General features: G+C 41.7%; 1 protein-coding gene across 2 annotated transcripts in view; it reads right to left on the bottom strand.

Moving 5' to 3' along the window:
* Window positions 1-250: 250 nt before the first annotated feature.
* Window positions 251-21,474, bottom strand: part of USP13 (ubiquitin specific peptidase 13) — a 120,809-nt gene continuing 99,585 nt past the window's right edge. Inside the window, exons 20-21 of one of the 2 annotated variants that reach the window (XM_068546285.1) lie at window positions 4,072-4,156; window positions 251-2,458 (exon numbers count right to left, since the gene is read on the bottom strand). In XM_068546285.1, coding sequence (XP_068402386.1) covers window positions 2,365-2,458; window positions 4,072-4,156 — 179 coding nt within the window. In that variant the 3' untranslated portion in view covers window positions 251-2,364. Of the gene's footprint in view, window positions 2,459-4,071; window positions 4,157-15,002; window positions 15,151-21,474 lie in introns of those variants that run through there. The other variant, XM_068546286.1, reaches the window with a different exon arrangement.

The raw sequence follows: 21,474 nt of genomic DNA, 5'->3' as shown, positions 1-21,474 counted from the left end.
GCCCTTTGTCTTGTGAGGCAGAAAAAAAGGCAGCCATATTCCACCTTCTTATGATAGGTTTAGGTATCAAAAGGGCTAAATTTCTTTTTCTGCTTAATGAATTAAGTAATGTGTAGCCTGTAATCTTATATACTGACTTTACACCATTCACTTTGCAAAATTTTATTGTAAAATTTTTTAATTTGCTCAAAATACACATGCCATCTTTGTCCACATTTCAATCCAAAGCCCCAATCCCCCTCCCACCCACAGAAAAGGCTTTCACTTTGTAATAGCGGTGAAAAGAAGTCACTTTTGATGTGTGTTTAGAGTCACTATTCTATGGTACTCAGCCCTAAGGAAACGGGACTCCGTAAGGCTGCTTAGCATGGGGGTTTCTGCAGGAATCAGGGACTCTTGTCACCGAGCGGGGCTGCTTTGGGGTGACCAAGACAATGTGAAAAGGTGACACCAGTGGGCAGAGTTTAGTAGAGAGTTACTGCCCCATGAGCTCCCTCCTTCTGCCAATCTCATTTGTTCCCGAACTGAAGAAATCGTGAGAGAAGAGAAGAGAGGAAGCACGCTCTACTAGGGCCCACCCACTGGGCACACCACCCGCTGCTCTTCAAAGGGTCAGCACATCAGATCTCACCAGATCCTCAAAGCACAGTTGGAAAGAGAGGGCAGGGGTCATCACACCACTGTGCACCTAAGGAAAGATGAGGGACTTGCCCAGCTACGGGCTGCACCCAGGTCCCCGGGCCACAGGCCTCGGGCTCTGCATCCCTTGCTCACGTCTCCTGTGAGACGGGCCCCAATCATAACCAGAACCCTGATTGTTCATAACTCACATGTCATAATCCAACTTCTGGACTTCACAGAATTGTGGAATTCTGTGCTGTATTTCACCCAGTTGGTTCTACTTTATTTTCCTACAGTCTCCAGGAAGATCCTTTCTACCAATCAAATGCATATTAAGCAGACAGCAATAAGTCCTTTTTTATTTGACTGAATAATCTGAAATAGAAATTCCAGAGACCCTAGCATTTGGTACAGAGCAGTAGGAAAATTACAGAGCACTACCGTTCCACTTTTTCATCACATCTGAAACTCTGATCTAATCCCAGGTTGCAACTAAAATGCTGAAACACTGCAACGGAAACGATGGTCTTTCATAGTGTCATATAAAGTTTCTTTGCATCTGAAACCCTTAAACTGCTGAAGATCACACTGTTGGTCACAGCAGATAAGCAGTGAAGGCAAGTCAGGAGGTGATTAGCCAACAAAGGGCAGAGGTGAGACTCTGGCCCCAGAACACATAGAAATGAAGGCAAGCAAAGAGCTGGGGGATGAGAAAATTACAGACAAATTTGGGGCACTTAACATGATTTCAGGGAGTTGTCATGTGTCATGGTAAGAAGAGATCAGCTATTTTAATTAACAGTACACACGACTATGCCTTGGGGGAAGGGTTGCTGAGAAACAGAATTCACCTACCTTTGGCAAAGAACAACACTGTGCTGCTGAGGGCATCTGCATTCATACGACCAGATGTCACAAACCCAACTGAATTCTGGACAGCACTGAAAGGGACAACAGCCCTTTTTACGCCTGAAAATCTAAGCGGGGAACTAATTTTTTAAACTGTTCCTGAGTTAGAGCTTCTTTAAAATATTGACTTGCTTTTTCCAGCTATGCTTACTACCAACTATTTTAAACTTTAAAAACCAACCCATCACAGATTTTCTAGTTGACTATAAAGGTCTCACACTCTCAGTCGCATTCTCACACACATTCACACACTCGTATTATGAATTTTGATATGATTAAATTAAAAATATCTTTCATTGTAGATGTTCTAATCTACTCTACATGGAGAGGTCAGAAATCATTGTGTGTCATGAAAAAACTTATGTCACAAATAAAGCCCAGCCCAGTTACTGATTTTCGATATGAAACGAAAGTGGGCTTTTTGTTTATGGTGGGTAGGCGACACAACTGGCCCCATTACTTGGTTCCTCTGGAGGCCACTATCACTGACCCCCAAAGCAAAATAGAGGGCTGGCAGCACTTCCTGCTTTTGATGTGCCAGTGGCAGATCCCCCACCAGCAACAGGAATACTTTTTTTTTTAACCATCCTCTTCTTAAACATTTATAAAAAGAAAAACTATCTACAGTAGTGTATCATCACTAATAGAAATTTCCTCCCAGTTCTACTTCAGAAGGCATCAAATGATGTTCTTTAAATAAACTATAAATACCCCATGTATTCCCTCATGTCTGGCTGTCCCAACTTCTTACGTTTGTTTTGTTTTTTTTTTTTTTTTTTTTTGGCAAATTAAAAAGGTGTATGGCTTCTTCTTGCCAATTTGTACGTCTGAGGTTTAGCTTGGTATCCTGCGGTAAAAGTACATGTAGCCCAGGTCTTTAGGGGGCCTTTCTGAGGCGCAAACTTTGTGGTCATTGTAGATCACCCATCTGAAAACAAAACACAGAAGGATTTGATGGATTTAAGTCAGTTCCAGGAAACTTTGCAGGAGAAAGTTATTGCACCATACTTAAAAAAATCAAGATGGTTTAAGATAAACCAAACTCAAGTCTGTTGTATAAAAAGAAACAGAATGCTGGTGGAAAATTACAACTGCTTTTTTATTCTCAAGTTCAATCAAAAAGTAGTTCCTAAGGAGCCTCCAAACATTTCCACTTGTAGAAATCCATAGATGGCCTCAGAACTTGAGTCAAAGAAGTATGTGTTTTTTTCAGCCTTAGGTATAAAACTAGCTAAAAATCAGAAGTAAACAGACATGCAGTGAACTATTATACAACTATTAAAATGTCTTTGAAGAATATCTGGTAAAGTAAGAAAATAATCACAATATAATATGAAGTGGGAAAAAGCAGGTTACAAAATTATACGTACTGTGTACAAACTTTAAGCTTTTAGAAAAGTTGTAAATACAGACATACCCATACCCTCGCCCAGTGAAAACAATGAAACAAAGAAAAATGTATCAAAATACAGACAATGGTTCTCTCTAGGCTTCCAAACAACACATTCTCTGTATGTTTTTATATTTTACAAATTCTTTATAATGAATTTCATGGCTTTTTAAATTATAATTAAGCTATTTTTCTTAAGAAAAGTATTTTTAAAAGAGATATCATGCTTGGTAATAAAAAGGATTCACTATAAATCAAGTTCCTGTGCTTGACTATTTTATTAATCAAGTTGAGAAGACAAGACTAAAAGACACACCAAAAAGGAACACAGTGGATTCCTGACTGGGGACCGGTCACTCCTGCAGTACGAGGTCAACGTACTACCAGGAGAGGGCAAGGTTACGTGCTTCTCCAGTGTCCACGCGGCCCAAGCACTGCCTCAAGCAGGGGTGCTGACCCACAGGCCAGGCCACTCAGTGGGAACTCAAGGAAGGGAAACCAGTGGGGCCCGTGGAGATCCAGTCCCGGAAGAAGGTTCTGAAGACAGCAGCGGCCTTACACCCCACAACTGTCTCATTCCTAGCTCACCACACACCTAACAATTCTTAAGAAGCCAAGGCTACAATGGGGCAAACACTGGGTGTTGGAGTTTCCAGATAAAACACAGGACACCCAGTCAAGTTTGAATATCACATAAGCAACAAATACTTTTTTAATGCAAGTATGTCCCATGCAACAGTTGAGACATATTTATACTAAAAAGTTATTCATTATCTGAAATTCAAACATAATAGGGCATCCTGGTTTTCTTGTTTTGTTTCGTTTTGTTGGCTAAACCTGGCAACCCTGGGGAGGTTCCAGATATGGACACACATTCTGCTGCGGGATGCGTCTTTACTTTGGGAGGTCCACTTGCTATGACAGTGAAGAGTGACTCTGAATACCAACTCTGACACAGCTGCAAAGGTCAAGTTATTTAGCCTGCCTGAGCCTTAGTGCCCTGATGTGTAAAATGGCTTTAAGAGTCTATCCCTACAAGACGATTATGAGAACCAAATGAGATAACATATGAAACACCTAGTGGAGTGCCTGGCACATAGTAGATCCTCAATAAAACGTAGATATTATTTTACCTTCTCAAAAAGACTCACCTTCCTTCCTTTTTGATGTGACAAACATAATGTCCACTCATTGTAGATGTTCCCATGTGACTGATGAACGCAAATAATTCATACACTATGAAAGAGGAAACAACTCAGTTACAAGGCAGCATTTCTAGAAATCAATAGCACTTCTGACCAGAATTTAAAGCCAACAAGAGTGTAATCCAGCAACTGTTTAGAATGAAAGACAGTCTATTCACTTACTACGTTGAGAACACACCCACCTACCCAAAGTGACAGCAACTTCAACCTGCAAATTCATTACAAAGCAGGACATGAACTTTACAGCTGACCTTAAGCTCCTATCTGAAAGGGGATTAAAAGCCCCACAGCCCGGTCTGGTGGCAAGCTCATGGGTCTAAAAGGGTAGTCCCGGCTCCATCACTTCCAAGCGGCATGAGGGTGGAGAAGTTGTTTCATCTCTCGGAGCCCATTTCTTCACAGAAATGAAAAATCCACCCACTTCACAAGGTTGTATGAGGCTTAAATGAGCAATTCAGACTAAAATACCACACAAATGTCAGGATTAGGAGGAAGACAGCAGATAGGTGTTATCATTTATAGAAAGGGATAATGCTCAGAATATGCATCTTGTGATTTCTGACTGGCTCATGATTATAACCTCTATGGGACCAAAATTCAGGCTTCATGCCTTCTGAACAAGGAGATATATAGCCTCTTGGAGCTTAAGATGGATGTTTATTCTCTAACAAGTATCTCCTGTCATCTTGCACAGCATATGCTGTACCAAATCCACGGTGAATGAATTTCAGCTCATTCCCCCACCCACCCCCGCCCCCAGCCAATCCTAGGCCTGCACAACACCTGCAAAGTGGCTTCCACAGACTGGCACCAGTGCAACTCCGCAAACTGCTACAGACTACGACGAGACAGGTACAGAAACTGAGTTAGCGTTTACAGACTCCTATAATAATTTGAGAGGAATATTCTTGTCTGTTGAATCTAATTAAGGGAAAAAATGGGCTTGCAGATTCATTGTTCTTGGTACTCAAGTTTTGTTGTATTTTACAAGTGTCCTGGTTCTGGACAGACCCCTTTCCTTGCTCCTCCCTCTCTCATTCTTTCTCTCTCTTGCTGTTCACCAATGCTCATCCACATATTCAGCTGTGAATCCCCAGTCCTCATCTTAGCCTTCAGCGCATCACATACTATGGACCACCTCTCCTCCTTCCCCAAACATCTGCCCCCAGGACATGACTCTCTTTGTTTTCCAGGTGCCTCACTGGCTTCTCCTCTTCTCCTGACTTTTAAACATTGGTGACCTGGGGCTCTGACCTCAAGCCTTTCTTCCCTCTATCTTCTCTCTCTCTCTCTCACACACACACACACACCCTGTACATTCTCATCCTCTCTCTCTCTGCCACCCCCCCCCCACCCCTTCCCTCTCTGGTTGATCTCATCCAGTCTCATGGCATTAAATGGAATTATGTTCTTAATTTCATTTCCAGAATGTTCACTGCTAATGTATAGAACTACAATTGAATTTTGTATATTGGTCTTGTTTCCTGCAACCTTTCTGAACCGATTTATTAGTTCTAATAGTTTTTAAGGTAGATTCCTTACGATTTTCTATATAAGACCATGTCATCTACAAACAGAAATAGTTTTACTTCTTCCTTGCTTATCTGGATGCCTTTTATTTCTTTTTCTTGCTTAACTGCCATGGCTAGAACCTCTTTCACAATGTTAAATGGAAGTGGCAAGAGTGGACATCCTTGTCTTGTTCCTGCTCTTAGGGGAAAAGCATTCAGTCTTCACCATGAAGCATGATGTGAGCTGTGGTTTTTTGGTAGGTACCATTTATCAGGTTGAGGAAGTTCCCTTTCATTCCTGGTTTGTTGAGCATTCTCCCCTCAGCTTTATCCGTCTCAATTCTCCCGGTAACTCAGGACAAAATCTTGACTCCTCTCTCCCACTGTTTACACACATCCAATCCATCAGCAAATCCTTCAAAAATATATCCAGCATTTCCTTCAAAATATATGCAGAATCCAACGACTTCCTACCACCTCCACTAGTAAGCCCCAATCCAAGTTACCATCATCTCTTGTCTGAATTATTGCAATAGCTTCCCCTCCTAACGGGGCTCCCTACTTCCTCCCTTACCCCTACCGACCACTCTCAGTATGGCTGCAACTCTCATTCTTACAATGACCTATGAGGTCCCCCCACCTCCTTCCACTCTCCCCCTCACTGCACTCCAGCTCCTCCGGCCTCCTGGGTTCTCCTCAAACACACCGGCTACTCGTCTCACTGACAGAGAGGGCTTCAATCCCCACACCTATGGTCCCTCTATCTGAAACTCTTCTTTCAGATGCCATATGATCCACTCCTCACTTCATCGAGGGCTCAGATCAAATGTCATCTCAGAGAAGTGTTCCTTATAAATAGCAACTCCTCCCTCCTTACACCCCACCCTCACCCCAACCTTGTTTTACTGTTGTCCATGGAGCTCAAACTAATACCATATCACATACTTATTTGTGTATTTACTTACTGTCTATTTCCTTTTATCCCAGGCTAGAATATAGCTCCATAAGGACGAGAAGTTTGTTTGGGATTTTTTTGGTGTTCTGTAGTTTTTTTTAGTTTTATAAACTCACCAAATATATATATATTTTGAATTTCATTTGTCTGTTTTGTTTACTGGAATATTCCAGACACAGAGAACAGTGCTTAGCATGCAGTAGGCATGGCTCCCTTCACCCCATGTCCTCACTTGTTTTTCTATATTTTCATATTGTATACATTTTTATAAACCCCCTACCAAAGTATAAATTGGGGTATAAATTAGTGAAATAATTATTTTAAAAAGAAATGAATCAGAGGGGATTGCCTTTCCCATCATTAACTAAGTTTTTGTCGCTAGCTATCACATCAGCTGACAACCCCCCCCCCCACACACACACACCAAAAAAAAAAAAAATCACAGGTTTGAAACAGAAACCAGGCAAAAACAGTTGTGAATGATAATCATTTTGCCTGGCACTTAGTGATCCAGGGACCCTACCCTCGTCAGCCCTCCCCAGTGTTCCCCATCACTAAGAACCCATCCCCACCCTAGTAAACAAGAGAGAGTGTAGGCTGAGACTTTTTCATGTTCCTAGACCCTGGTTGGTTTTTAAAGCTCTTTAGGAATAATTTTATATCAAATTCCAAATCTTCAATTTGAGAGATACGGGGCTGGTCTCCCACAAGGTGGATGCCCTCTTAGAATTTTCATGGAATGAAGAGAGTATGTGATTCTCCAACCAAGGCTTTTCCCTCACGAGAAACTGTCCCCCAAAACAATGCCTTAAATAACTGAACAGAGTATTTAATGAGCACTTCTCACCATAAGCCAGGGTCCTTTCAGTGAAACATTGCTCAGGTACCAACAAGCCAACATTTAACAAAATAGACAGACATAGAGAAAAGAACAAATCCATACACTCCAACACACCCAAACATGTCATTAAGCCCCCAAAGGCATTTTCCCCTCTTAAGTTAAAAGCAATTAATTCACGTGTATACTCAAAATCATAAAAATAAAGAAAAAAGATTAGCATAAATCTTAGTCCTATAATTAAAATTAACTGTGTTTATCAATAGAAGCGACCGCTCCATGCATTATTCAAGGCCTCCTGCTAGGAACCAACAGCAAAAGAGAATCTCAATAAGTCTGCAAAAGTTCAACAGGTAAGAAATCTCAATTTATCTTTGTTTCCAAAGAGAAAGTCAAGGTGAATAAACCAGACAGGGAAGCCACTGCTGATTCTTCTCCTAGTTCCCAGAGGTCTCCCCCCAAAAATAGCATCACCACACTCTCAAAAAGTACAGAGACCCCTTTTTATTTAGATAGAAAAGGCATTTTTAAGCAAGGTAAATCAGTTCAAAAGTGTTGACTTGTAACCGAGCAGGACCCTATGGGGCCTTCCCGGGACAGACCCCTCCCCATATCCTCAGCTTCAGCTCCTCTCTGTACCTAGACAACAGTATTTGATGCACATTTCCCGAGTTATTTTACAGATGTGAAAGTCCCCCACCAAATGGAAGATGTTCACTACTTGATGATCACGAGCACATGGTCCCCAGGCCTCCTGGAGCCCGAGGACTGATAATGTTAACCCCTGTGACATCACCCTGTTGCCTCACCATCAGCCAGTCAGAGAACTGTGCACGGGCTGATCCCATAACCTGCGACACACTTCCCTCACCTGGCTTTTAAAAATGCTTTGCCGAAACCTGTGGGGGGAGCTCGGGGTTTTTTTTTTGAGCGTGAGCCACCCGTTCCCTTGCATGGCCCTGCGATAAACCTTCCTCTGCTCCAAACTCCGACGTTTCGGTTTGTGTGGTCTCACTGTGCGTCGGGCAAAAGAACTTGCGCTAACAGACTTTCAACAGGGAAGCTTTCAAAGTACCCGGAAGAACTGGACAAAACTGCCTAAACCACTTTGGCCAACAGAGTCCCTCTAACAAGCCAGAATTAAACTGTCTGAAACTCGCATCCCCACTTCCCTCTCCCAACAAAACCCGTCCTTTTCTGAACTTAGGAACACGTTCACAACCTTTCTAACACGAAGAATTTTTTAACATCAAAATTTTACCACCTCCACCCAACAAAATAAGGGATTGAACTTGATTTTATTCTTTGAGAAAGCACTGTCAGAAAAATTATGTGCAAACTTGAAAAGTAGAACGGGTAGGCAGAATGCCCTTTTGTATCATGTGGAGGAAAGGCCACCCAAGGATGGTCTAGGGTAGGGACTGGCATACAATGCCCCATAGGCCAAATCCAGCTCACAGCCTGTTTTTGTGCTGCCAAGAAGAAAGGGGGAAAGAAGAGGAACAAAAATATGAGATGACAAGTGTATGGCCCATGAAGCCTGAAACATTTACTATCTGGACCTTCAGAAAAAAAAAATGTGCTGGTCCCTGGTGTAGGGGAATGAACTTCGTTCATCTCACTACTTACTACTGATTAAAGAAAGCTTCCAAACTTAGTGAAGTTACTTGTTAAGCTGTAGATTTTTGTCTGGGAAAGATATCAAAAAATTCTCTCCAGTGGAATATATATAGACATACCTCAGAGAGATTGTGAGTTCGGTTCCAGACCCCCACAATGAAGCAAGTATCGAAATAAAGCAAGTCCCATGAATTTTTTTGGTTTCCCAGTGCATATAAATAAAAGCTATGTTTACACTATACTGTAGCCTATTAGGTATGCAATAGCATTATGTCTAAAAAAGTAATGTACATATCTTAATTTAAAAACATTTTAAGGCTAAAAAATGCTAACCGTCATCTGAGCCTTCAGCAAGTTGTAATCTTTTTGCTGGTGGAGGGTCTGAAATATTGCGAGAATTACCAAAATGTGACACAGAGATACTAAGTGAGCAAATGCTGTTGGAAACATGGCCCCAACAGTCTTGCTTGATACATCATTGCCATAAGCCTTCACTTTGTAAAAAACACAACGTCTCTGAAGCACAACAAAGCAAAGCACAATAAAACGAGGTCCACCTGTGTGGATGTTGCCTCCCATTTCAGTTCTACAAGGATCAAGCCAACAGCCACTGCAGATGCCCCCTCCAAAGTCTTCTTGGGACACTGATCTGCTTTTGGTAACAGATTGTAAAGTTTCTTTATCTATTAAGTAATCTGTTGTAACTTTCTGTATTTGCCTTTAAAATCTTTTATTGTCACTTTGATTCAATGAATAGATATTGTTTCACACTGACCTATGATCCTATTTGACCAAGTGTTTTAAAACCATTTGCTATCTTTGACTAAATTTCCCAAGTCAAATTCTAAATGAAATCCTTTTGACCTCTAGCTAACTTTGGGATGCTTCCAAGGGCCCTTGAAACAACCCAAAGAGAGGTATTAAACTTACTAGACTTATTTGGTATGTTAAATTACATGGGAAACATTGTCAAATAAGTGGTGATAAACCTTCTTAGGTTATATTATATGGGTAAATGTCATTAACATAGATATTCCAAAAATTATATGGAATTCCTAAAAATCTGGTATATCCTGGTATAATGTTACCAGTCATAATTCTGGTTATTATCTTAAAATGTTGTATGTCCTAGAAATAACCAAGGTTCTTATCAACTGCATTATAATATGCTTAACCATGCCATTTGAAGTCTTTTGTCACTGTGTCACCGAGTCCAAGCTCGCTCTGCTCACTGCACGACAGGCCAGTAAGTCCGAGACACGGTGCTGAGGCAAGGAATACGACTTTATTCAGAAAGCCGGCAGACAGAGATGATGGCAGACTAAAGTCTCAAAATAACCGTCTTATCAGGGTTTGGATGCCAGTTTCTTTTATAGCACACAGAGAGGGGGAGGAGATGAGGAAGAAAAGTAAAAAGGCCATAAGTTTTGCAAATATCACCTGGAATGGCCAGCCTCGGGGAGGGGATGTGTTCATTTCTTCTTTCTTGTAGCCATCCACAGATGGACAGGGTCAAGATGTTTGCCTAACAAAGGCACTTTGGTTTAACATTCAGCCAGAGGGGCAGGGTTCCCCGAGGCAGGCCATTATGTATATAGACAGTATCCTTTTAGTGAATAAAAGCAGCGGAAAGCAAAGGTTAAGGTAAAAGAAACAGATCCAACATGTAGTCAGATTTGGCTCTTCCCTGTTACAATTCCCCAATGTCAATGTCCATTCCACAATCTTGTGGAAAAACGGGTGACGAAGTCAGATGGATCTTCCTGGGAGCGTTCGCCATCAGTGCCAGTGTTCCAAACGTTGTTTCTTTCGTTCCTCTCTGGAAAGTGTCTCCTTTACTCCTGTAGTCTTAAAAAAATATTCACAACCTAAAAGTTGAGAGTTATGATCTATTCAGTGGGAATTTTGAGGGCTTCAATCCCAGGAGGGAGCATCTCCAGTTAAGGAATTCCACGCTTTTCTATGTATGGGAAAATGCAAGAGTCTGAGCTCACTGAAATCACTCCCTTGATAGGCACCTCGGCTATCTGGGGCCTGTTTCCTGTATTTTAATACCCTGAGTTTCCTCAGGGCTCACGGCTCACGTTGGAGGTGCAATCACTAACGACTGATGTGGCAGGAAATATTCCATTTCTCAGATCCTCTCCTCTTGGTCAGGATTTTGACCAATATTGGGGGACATTTCATGATCAAATTTGTCTCACGGCACTGGGAGGCTTATCCCAGGTCAGGGGAGCATTCTTGATATGCCACTCCAGGTGCTAGTTTTCAGATTAGGCCCTACTGATGATTAAAGATTCTCTGGATCCTCTATCTAATTATGATCCAGGAGACATTTTCCCTTGTTGCTTCTTCCCATACCTAGAATCACACTATTACAATTATTTTATGTTCTAAATGTGATCTATTTCCTCAAGACGTTTAGCCATAGAAGTTCTGTTGGAGGCCTGGTTATGCACTGGGTACTTTAAGAGACAACAATCTTATAAAACAGACAGGATATAAGTAATGCAGCTAGTAACACTGACAGAGTGTAGCAGGGCGACACAAAGCACACACAGTTGGCTTACAAAGGTATAATTTACCAAAGTACTGTAAGTCATAATTAGTTTAAGGGGAAGGTTTTCCTTATACCTGGAAAACACAGATTTAAACCATTTTTCAGACAGAAACCATAAAAATTATAACCATATTCACCAGTTTACTCAGCCTTATGTAACTAAATCCTTCTTGTTAACAGCTTTATGAAGCCATCAGGTTTCCCATTAGAATTCTTCAATTTCTTACCCAGTTCACCACTATGGTCTGAAAGTCAGAAACTTGTATTTATCCAAAGCTCCTTTCTATAAATCTTCTTGAAGAGGAAGCATTTTTGCAAAGGTGTCAGAGTGAAACCATAACTGTCTATAATGACCAAAGACTTAAGGAGGCACGTTTAAATCTGATTACAATGCAATTGACAAAGTAACTTGGTTACTGCTGTGACATGGAACACTTTCAGATAATAACTAGAATTATAACTGATAACATTTTACCAGGACATACCAAATTTTAGGAACTCCATATAATCTCTAGAATACCTGTATCATTTGCCATACAACATAACCCAAGAAGATTTATTACTTATTTGACAACACTTGCCATGTAATTCAACTTACCAAGTGAAGCTAATTAGTTAATATCGCTCTTTGGGATGTTTCAGGGGCCCTTTGAAGCATCCCAAAGTTAGCTAGAGGTCAAAGGAGCTTCATAATGTGATTTGGGAAGTTTTGTCAAAAAAATGTCAAAAGGGTTTAAAACAGTCAGATAGGATCACATGTCACTGTGAAACAATAGTTATTCACTTAACCTAAGTAACAATAAAAGATTTCAAAGGCAAATATAGAACAGATCACTTAAAACGCAGAGAAACTTAAAATCTGTTAGCAAAGGCAGTTCAAAATCTTAAGAAACCTTGTCTTCTTAACAAAGAGAAAAGCCACATTCAAGTTTTGCAACAGCTTACTTTTAAAATTTATTTACTCAAACTTATTTTAAACTTAGTCAATCCTGACCATGAACAAAACTCTTTTCTTGGGGTCCACTTTCCATAAACCTTCCATCACTTAACTCATTTTAGCACAATTCTAACTTTCAAGTTGTCAAATATCTGGAGAGATTAATTTTAGATAGACATTCCTAAAAGATAATTATTTTTTAAAGTTCACCTAAAGCTCTTATCTCATTTGCATTTTCTTTCCTTAAAAGTTTCTTCACATCAAGTTACTTTCCTTGCTGACAAATTTGCAACAGATATAACAAGATTTTATTTAGCTTATATTAAACCTAGGCACAATAAAAGTATTATATCTGATGACTCTAATTACATGTCTGTATTAATTAGATCAACAAACAAACATTAATACTGAATATGTCTCAGTTCACGTGAACCTGAAACTCATTTAGCTTAATTTTTCTTGTATTTAGAATTGTTTGGTTTGTAAGCGCTTACTTTTCTTTAAGCCAATTAAATAGAGCTCATCCACAAGTCAGCCTCAGCAATGTTATCCGAAGACAAAGACACATACAAGGACACAAGCACACAGAGACATCATAGTTCTCATTTCAAAATTTCAGCCCTGAGTCAGGTACAGCAATGTAAAACCCATCAGTTTACAAAAAGAGGTTGGATTAAAATTAGGTTTCTGGCAGATGGAACAAATCAAGCTCACTTGTCTAGAAGGCTGAACTTTTATAGAAAAGACACTTAGGTTTTTTATTTAGCCTTGACAAGTCAATTTCTAAATTACTTTACCCTCTTTTCAAAGTTTGCATTTTAAAAAGATGGCAGAGATGAGGGTTCCTGAGAAGACCGGATAGGACATTTGCATCTCAAAGATACAGGCAAGTTTTTCCTAGGATGACTTTGTTTCTCCTTTATTTAATATTTACAAGCCTCTTAAGATAAATAGGGAAGGTAGTCAATCAACTTGTTCCCCACTGTCAAAGTTACCTGGGGCTCCTGTGGGGAAATTAGAATCTGACGCCTCAAGTCCAAGGGAGTCCCCCTGGCCTCTTACAGGATGTCAGGGCAAGGGAAACTGCCCTGCTGCGGAAGCGGCTCCCAGTCCAAACTGGGGGCCCTGTGGAGTCTTAGCTGGTGATACTAAATCAGGCTCCTGTGCTCCAAGGGTTAACAAAGAAACTTCTATTTGATACCCACGGGTAGGGGAAACAGGAGGCAGTGAATATCATGGCGGCATGGGGGGTGGGCAGTTGTAACAACTGCCGGTGCAGCCTGCTCTTTTGCAAAACGCTTCTAACTGGGAGATCGTGTAATAATTGAGTGAGCCATTCAGGGGCCATCGCTCTTCTGATCTTACATATTGGGTCCACATTCTATTACAATAGTACATCATGTCTCTCTTAGAGGCTCATGGCTATGTTTAAGCCCATTTATCTAATATACGCCCCAAAGGGCTCTCCTTCGGGATGGATGGAGTATTTCCCATTTTTTATAAGTTTGATAACACCAAAACACAAAAGACGCAAACAAATTCCAACACAAAAGGCCCAAACAAATTCTAGCATCGATGCACACAAAACCAAGACCAAAACCAATGGTTCCCGAATCAGGTAGACTTACCCTACAAAACCAACAAATTAGTTCCCAAATCGGGTAGACTTACCCTGCAAAACCAACAAACTAGTTCCCTACTGAACCGGTCCCAAATCAGGTAGAGTCTGATGACAAGTCCCCCCTCCAACAGGGTAGCCCAATCAAACAAACTGGCTTATCCCGTAAAGGAAAAGCCCAAACCGAGAGGGGAATATGTTCCGGGGTGTGCACGCCGGAGCGACTTACCCTACAAAATCGAGTTCCCCAACTAGCGACACAAAAGGATACACAAAACCAAAACAAGATCAAGACCACAACCAACAAACCAGTTACCGAATTGGGTAGACTTACCAATCTCTACAAAATCGAGTCCGTGGACTCGCGGAAGTTGGTCGGTTCCTTGCTTCAACTGCCAAGCGCTGGGGTAGCTGGTGCCGCTTCGGGTAATTTTGAAGGGAAGACCCTCAGGACAAATGGTCCTGGCGGCAGCCAGGGCCTTGCCCCAGTGTTCCCTGACCGGGGCCGGCTGGCCACGAGCAGCAAGGCTCCTGGCTGGCCAAGCCAAACTTGTTACCGAGTCCAAGCTTGCTCTGCTCGCCGCACAACAGGCCCATAAATCGGTGACAAGGTGCTGAGGCAAGGAATACGACTTTATTCGGAAAGCCGGCAGACCGAGAAGATGGCTGAAGTCTCAATATTTTAAATATTTTGACTAAATATTTTGACTAAAGTCTCAAAATAACCATCTTATCGGGGTTTGGATGCCAGTTTGGATGCACAGAGAGGGGGAGGAGATGAGGAAGTAAAGTAAAAAGGCCATAAGTTTTGCAAATATCACCTGGAATGGCCAGCCTCGGGGAGGGGATGTGTTCATTTCTTCTTTCTTGCAGCCATCCACAGTTGGAGAGGGTCCGGATGTTTCCCAGAACAAAGGCACTTTGGTTTAACATTCAGGCAGAGGGGCAGGGTTCCCCAAGGCAGGCCATTATGTACAGACAGTATCCTTTTAGTGAACAAAAGCATCGGAAAGCAAAGGTTAAAGTAAAAGAAATAGATCCAACATGTAGTCAGATTTGGCTCTTCCCTGTTATAACTGTTTTACTCTGATGCTTTTACAAAATGAAGATCTTCAAGAAGATCCATAAAAAGGACTTTTTGACAAATACAAGTTTCTGATGACCTTTAGATCATACTACTAAACCAGGTAAGAAATTACAAAACTAATAGAAAACCTGGTGGCTTCATCTCGATCAACAGGAATTAATCACATGGAACTGAATGATAAATATAATTTATAATTTTATGCCTTTTTGTCTGAAATATTAGTGGCTTTTAATCTTTGTTTTCCAGAAGAACTTTCCTCTTATGCTAACTATGATATACAACATATTGATAAAGTTTACCTTTGTAAACGAAGATGAAACATTATCTTTTTCTCTCTACCTGATCCCCCCAGGATTTGGCTTCTCCAGCTGGCTCCCCTCTGGACTTGATGGCTTACTGCAATCCAGATTACAACTAGTTATACTAATCATGGTTTTAATCTGTTCTCTCTTTGTTGTTTCAAACTGCTTATGTTTTGTATCTCTCTGCTGTACTATGACCTTATTAATGTTACTAGCTATATTATGGATATTCTATTTCATAAGATTGTTGTCTCGGGACTTCCCTGGTGGCGCAGTGGTTGAGAATCTGCCTGCCAGTGCACGGGACACGGGTTCGAGCCCTGGTCCAGGAAGATCCCACATGCTGCGGAGCAACTAAGCCCGTGCGCCACAACTACTGAGCCTGTGCTCTAGAGCCCGCGAGCCACAACTACTGAGCCCGAGTGCCACAACTACTGAAGCCCGCGCACCTAGAGCCCGTGCTCTGCAACAAGAGAAGCCACCCAATGAGAAGCCCACGAACCGCAACAAAGAGTAGCCCCCGCTCACCATAACTAGAGAGAAGCCCGTGTGCAGCAACAAAGACCCAAGGCAGCCAAAAATAAAAAATAAACTTTTTTAAAAATTAAAAAAAAAAAAAATAGTTGTCTCTTGCATTACCTGACGTGTAAACAGGCCTCTGACAAAAGTAATGGTGGCTAAACATCTTGAGGCCACTGATCACATATATAACTCTATATAGAATAACTGTACTAGTACAACTCCAGATATGGAAAGAACCGATAAGGGAAAACATTTCCTGGATCGTAATAAACTAGTAAGACAGATGATCCAGAGAATTTTAGGTTATCAACAGGGCCTGATCCAAAAATAGCATGTTGAATGGCCTGTCAACAAAATCCTCGTCTGACCTAGGCATGAGATTTCCTAATACCGTGGGACAAATTGGTCACCAAATGCCCTCCAAACCTTGGTCAAATTTATGACCAAGAGGGGGTGCTGTGGAAGGGAACGCTGTCTGCCATTCCAGCTCTACACAGATCAAGCCTGCATCAGCCTCTGCAGCTACCCCACCACGGTGCACCCTGAGGGGAAATCAGGATGGAGAAAAAGAGCAAGCTTTCTGTGCTCTGGATACTAGCCTTAGATAGACAGTTAAGATGCATATCTAAGGAATAATTTCAATGAGCCCAGACTCTTGCGTCTTCCCCTACATAGGAAAGTACTAAAATCATTAACTTGAGATGTCTTTTCTTTGTGATTAGCAGTAATCTTTTAATGTTCGACTACATGTTTTTCTTCCAGCAAAACACTCCTATATATCCTGGCTCCTTCTCTACCTCTTCAGAGCAGTTCCTCAGAGCTACAGTCCTCAGTAAGGTCCCCGCAGAAAACTTCACTTGAAACTTTCGGGCTGTGCATCTTTCTTCTGTCAACACCTGTAACCTCAAGGAGACATGATCCTGATAGACACTAGTTTTATATCTAACTCAGCCATCAAATTATCTTTAGGTATCTTTTAAATAGCTTTTCAGATGCTTTTGAACCAGTAATAACAACTAACTAATTAACGAGTCAAAGAAAATCTGTAGTATGTGTTCAGTTTTTATGTACGTGACAGTCATCATTTACCTTTTTGAAAACTATAGTTCAACCACACATCATGACCGAAAGCAAACTCTAGATTCAGGAGTGCAGTTAAATTAATTTATATTTTATAAACCATTATAGCATCTACATCCACTTGAAAAGCAGTAGTTATCATGAGGCCATGACACGTTATTTAGTCAGTCTACAGAGTGCTCAGAATACAGAAACACCAAAAGACTCCTGGAAACCACCACCAAGACCCCGGGGCTCTGCAGCCTTCTGGTGAGACACCAAAACTGAGTTTTCCAACTGAATCTTCCTAACTTGAATAATGTGTTTCATAACCCACCCCTAACAACAGAAGGGAAAATGTCATCCCCAACTGACCAGGATTTGACTCACAAACACCCTATATCTTCAAACAGTCTCCACCCCCAACAGCTTGATTTCCTTCATTCCTGCTCTGAGAAAAGACCCGTGTGTGTGGTGGGGATTGGGGGCGGATTTGGAGCTTTAAGAAAACTACTCAATTCCCAAAAAGAGAACAAGGAGGATTTGAGTAAATCAGTAACAGCTCAAGGCAGCTGATAATGTGGACAGGATCTTAAAAGCTCTACAAATTGCCTCCCCAGCCCCAGCCAGCTCGAAATTACCAATCCACCTGGACTTCTCATTTGTGTACTGCCTAAAACAACAAATATCAAACACTTCCCCCTAAGCTTAATAGTTCTCAGTCATCTATACTTCAGTGTAAATTAGTTTACTCCAAAGTGGCTTCCTCTTAACTTCCAAGAGCACCACTGAAAAGCACAGGTGCTGACATGAGGGATAAGAATGAGAGCCCTAGGACTTCCCTGGTGGCGCAGTGGTTAAGAATTCACCTGCCAATGCAGGCGACACAGGTTCGAGCCCTGGTCCGGGAAGATCCCACATGCCGCGGAGCAACTAAGCCCGTGCGCCACGACTACTGAGCCTGCGCTCTAGAACCCGCGAGCCACAACTACTGAAGCCCACATGCCTAGAGCCCGTGCTCCGCAGCAAGAGAAGCCACTGCAATGAGAAGCCCGTGCACCACAACGAAGAGTAGCCCCCGCTCACCACAACTAGAGAAAGCCCGCACGCAGCAATAAAGACCCAACACAGCCATAAATAAATAAATAAATAAATTTTTAAAAAAAAGAATGAGAGCCCAGATGTATTAAGTACGTGTGTACTGCTTTCAAACAGACCACTGGGGCTTGGCTTCCCTGGGCGCTGCGCCTCTGCTCTCCGGATCCTATTCTGGCTGCATTCCTCAGGGAGCCCCACCACTATGTAAATGAAATGTCTCTCTGCTCCCCTTGCTGGAAAATCCCCAGCTGCAGCAGGAGATGTCTGCACCCTGACAGCGATGAGGCTAAAGGGGCCAGCGCAGGTTCTGAGTAATCACAGACTAATCACATTTTAATTACGTTGGCAATCAGTGAGTTCTTTAACAAAAAAAAAAATTAAACGCTCATTAACTGCAACACAGAAACAGAAATCATTTTGCAAATGGCAGAAGCCCAGATAGGTCAGACTGATGACTTGATTTCCCACTTCTTAAAAATTTAAAAAACTCAACAGGAAGTTAAGTGCAGCTCTTAAAACAGGTAGGACATGACAATAAATAGAGCCTTCTGAAAAACAGGCTCCTGCCTCCATTCCAATTCAGAAAACTTGAAATAGGATGACTCAATAGGGGGCAAAGGAGAAAATGCAGTCCTCAAAATCAGCCAGACCTGAATTACAAGGTGGTCCTACCATAAGCAAGTCGGTAACCTTGTCAGCTACCACTTTCTCATCCGAATACCTTGCTGTAAAGGAGCCAGGGAAAAGCGGTAGAGGAAATGCCTGGCACTTAGTAGACATTCAATAAAGGACAGCTACTATTTCACCAAGTGTTAGTAGCACAAATCCTTTTAATCAAAGTAGATAACATTTAAATGAAAGAGTTTCATGCAATGACATTACTTCCTCATTCAAAAAGATGGCAATAGTAATCTTTAATTACATATTCCCGAAAGGAAGAATTTGATACAAGTGCTTCTTTAATCCCAGTCACTGTTTTTCCAATTCAAACACCTACCATGTCATTATTTTCAGCGTTAACCTGCTGGAGTGATGTCCCAGTGGCCACCATCCTCCATCTTAAAGTAAGAGTAACCTAATCTTGCTGTTTAAAATGGTGGTTCTCAAATTTAAGCTGAATTAGAACCACCTGGAGGGTCTGTTAAACCACACCTCGCTAAGCCCGCCCCAGGAGGGTCTAATTCAGTAGGTCTGGGTGAGGTCCAAGAATCTGCATCTCCAGCAAGTTCTCAGGTGACGCTGATTCTGCTGGTCTAGGCCCACACTCAAACCAGTGCTTTGAAGAGACCAACCCTTCCCTTCTCGGCGCGGACATGACGACAGGGGAGGGTACGTGACAGACTCTCACATTCCCAGAACATCTGCTGAGAACTCTGGGACACGACTCTTTCTGCTGGAAAGATACAGTAGTAGGAGGCGCTGGCAGCCATCTTGTGGCCATGAGGGAGAGCCTGTCTGAGACTGGAACCAACCCCAGAGGCAAGAGATATACTCATATAAAAGGGCTTGAGTCCTGGAGTCAAGGGCATGCCCAGAGTCAAGTCTTCCTGGGACTTTCCAGCTTTTATATTACAAGACACCCTTTTTTGCTTAGACAAGTTTGGCTCAGCAATCCTGCTACTTACAAAAGAACCCTGAAAACACTGTTGTTGGTTTTACTTGGTTTGTCTGTTTTGGCTCTCCATTTTGCTCCTAAATAGAAATCACCTAAACCTTTAAATTGTCCTCATTACCCCCAAGTCAAATGTCCAAGCCAATTCACCAACCAAAATAAAGGTAAAAAACAATGTTTTGGGAATGCAGACAACTCACCTACACAGAATACAACACATCTCCCGGAGTGGAACCTATGAATTTAATGTAATTCTAATCAAATCCCTGGAGAATGGCCAATTACAAGACCAGGAACTTTCCAAAATTCAGCAGGAACAATTGAGAAAATATAATGGGGAAAAATGTTATTCATAAGTAACACAGAAAATGTAATTCTGAGAACTAAACCAGAAAGGCAGAAGACGTTTATAAAGAAAACTGTATAGTTCTGCAGGGGTGGGAGAAGGAGGATACGAAGCAAAGGAAAAGGGTAACACGTTTCTGGCCAGAAAAACTCAATATTGTAAAGCTAGGAGGTATTCCCAAACTAATTTACAGTATTTGAAACTCTCATACAAATCAATAAAAAAAAAATCTAAAAACCTCAATAAAAATGGGAAAATGGGCAAAGGAAATGAGGAAGCGATTAACACAAGAAAAACAACAACTAGGCAATAAAGATATAAAACACATGAAGAGTGCTCAGCCAACAGCACTGTTGGGAAGGACAGGGCACAGGAGCACAGGGCTGTGTTTTGGGCGGGGCAGGGGGTGGGGAGGTTGGTGATGGGATCATCTGTATTCACATCTCAAAAATACGCAGCTTTGACCCCAAAACTTCACTTCCAGAAACTTACCCTAAAGAAATAATAAGGGAGAGCTCAAGAATGTTCATTACAGCATTATTTTTAATAGAGAAAAAAGGAAGGGAGGGGGTGGAGGAGGGAAGAAATGAAAGAAACTGAAAAGTTGAACAAATGTTTATCACCTGGATAGAGATTGAAAGAGGCATTTGTTGTACTTCTGTGAACTGCATTCATCCTCTAAGAAATGTGTTACTTAAAAATCACTGCCATCGGGGCTTCCCTGGTGGCGCAGTGGTTAAGAATCCGCCTGCCAATGCAGGGGACACGGGTTCGAGCCCTGGTCCGGGAAGATCCCACGTGCCGCAGAGCAACTAAGCCTGTGTGCCACAACTACTGAGCCTGTGCTCTAGATCCCTCGAGCCACAAATACTGAGCCCGTGAGCCACAACTACTGAGGCCCGCGCACCTAGAGCCCGTGCTCCGCAACGAGAGAAGCCACGGTAGTGAGGAGCCCGCGCACGGCAATGAAGAGTAGCCCCCGCTCGCCGCAAGTAGAGAAAGCCCGCACGTAGCAAGGAAGACCCAACGCAGCCATAAATAAATAAATTTATTTTTAAAAAAAAAAAAAAAAAAAAATCACTGCCATCACCTTCTGAATGTGCAAATAACCCCATTATTTAAAACTCTTTCTGAAATCATCTTTTATTTAAACAACAACTAGGCTAAGATTAGGTATATATATTATGGTACAATGGAATATTAATATATGTTCAATGACCTAGATTTACATAATGTACACCCACAGTTACGGAAAGAGCAGGCTATAAAATAGCATGTATAGTG

Source organism: Eschrichtius robustus, chromosome 6 (genome assembly GCF_028021215.1).
Source record: "Eschrichtius robustus isolate mEscRob2 chromosome 6, mEscRob2.pri, whole genome shotgun sequence".
Classification (NCBI taxonomy): domain Eukaryota; kingdom Metazoa; phylum Chordata; class Mammalia; order Artiodactyla; family Eschrichtiidae; genus Eschrichtius; species Eschrichtius robustus.
This window is presented reverse-complemented; position numbering and strand designations above follow the sequence as displayed.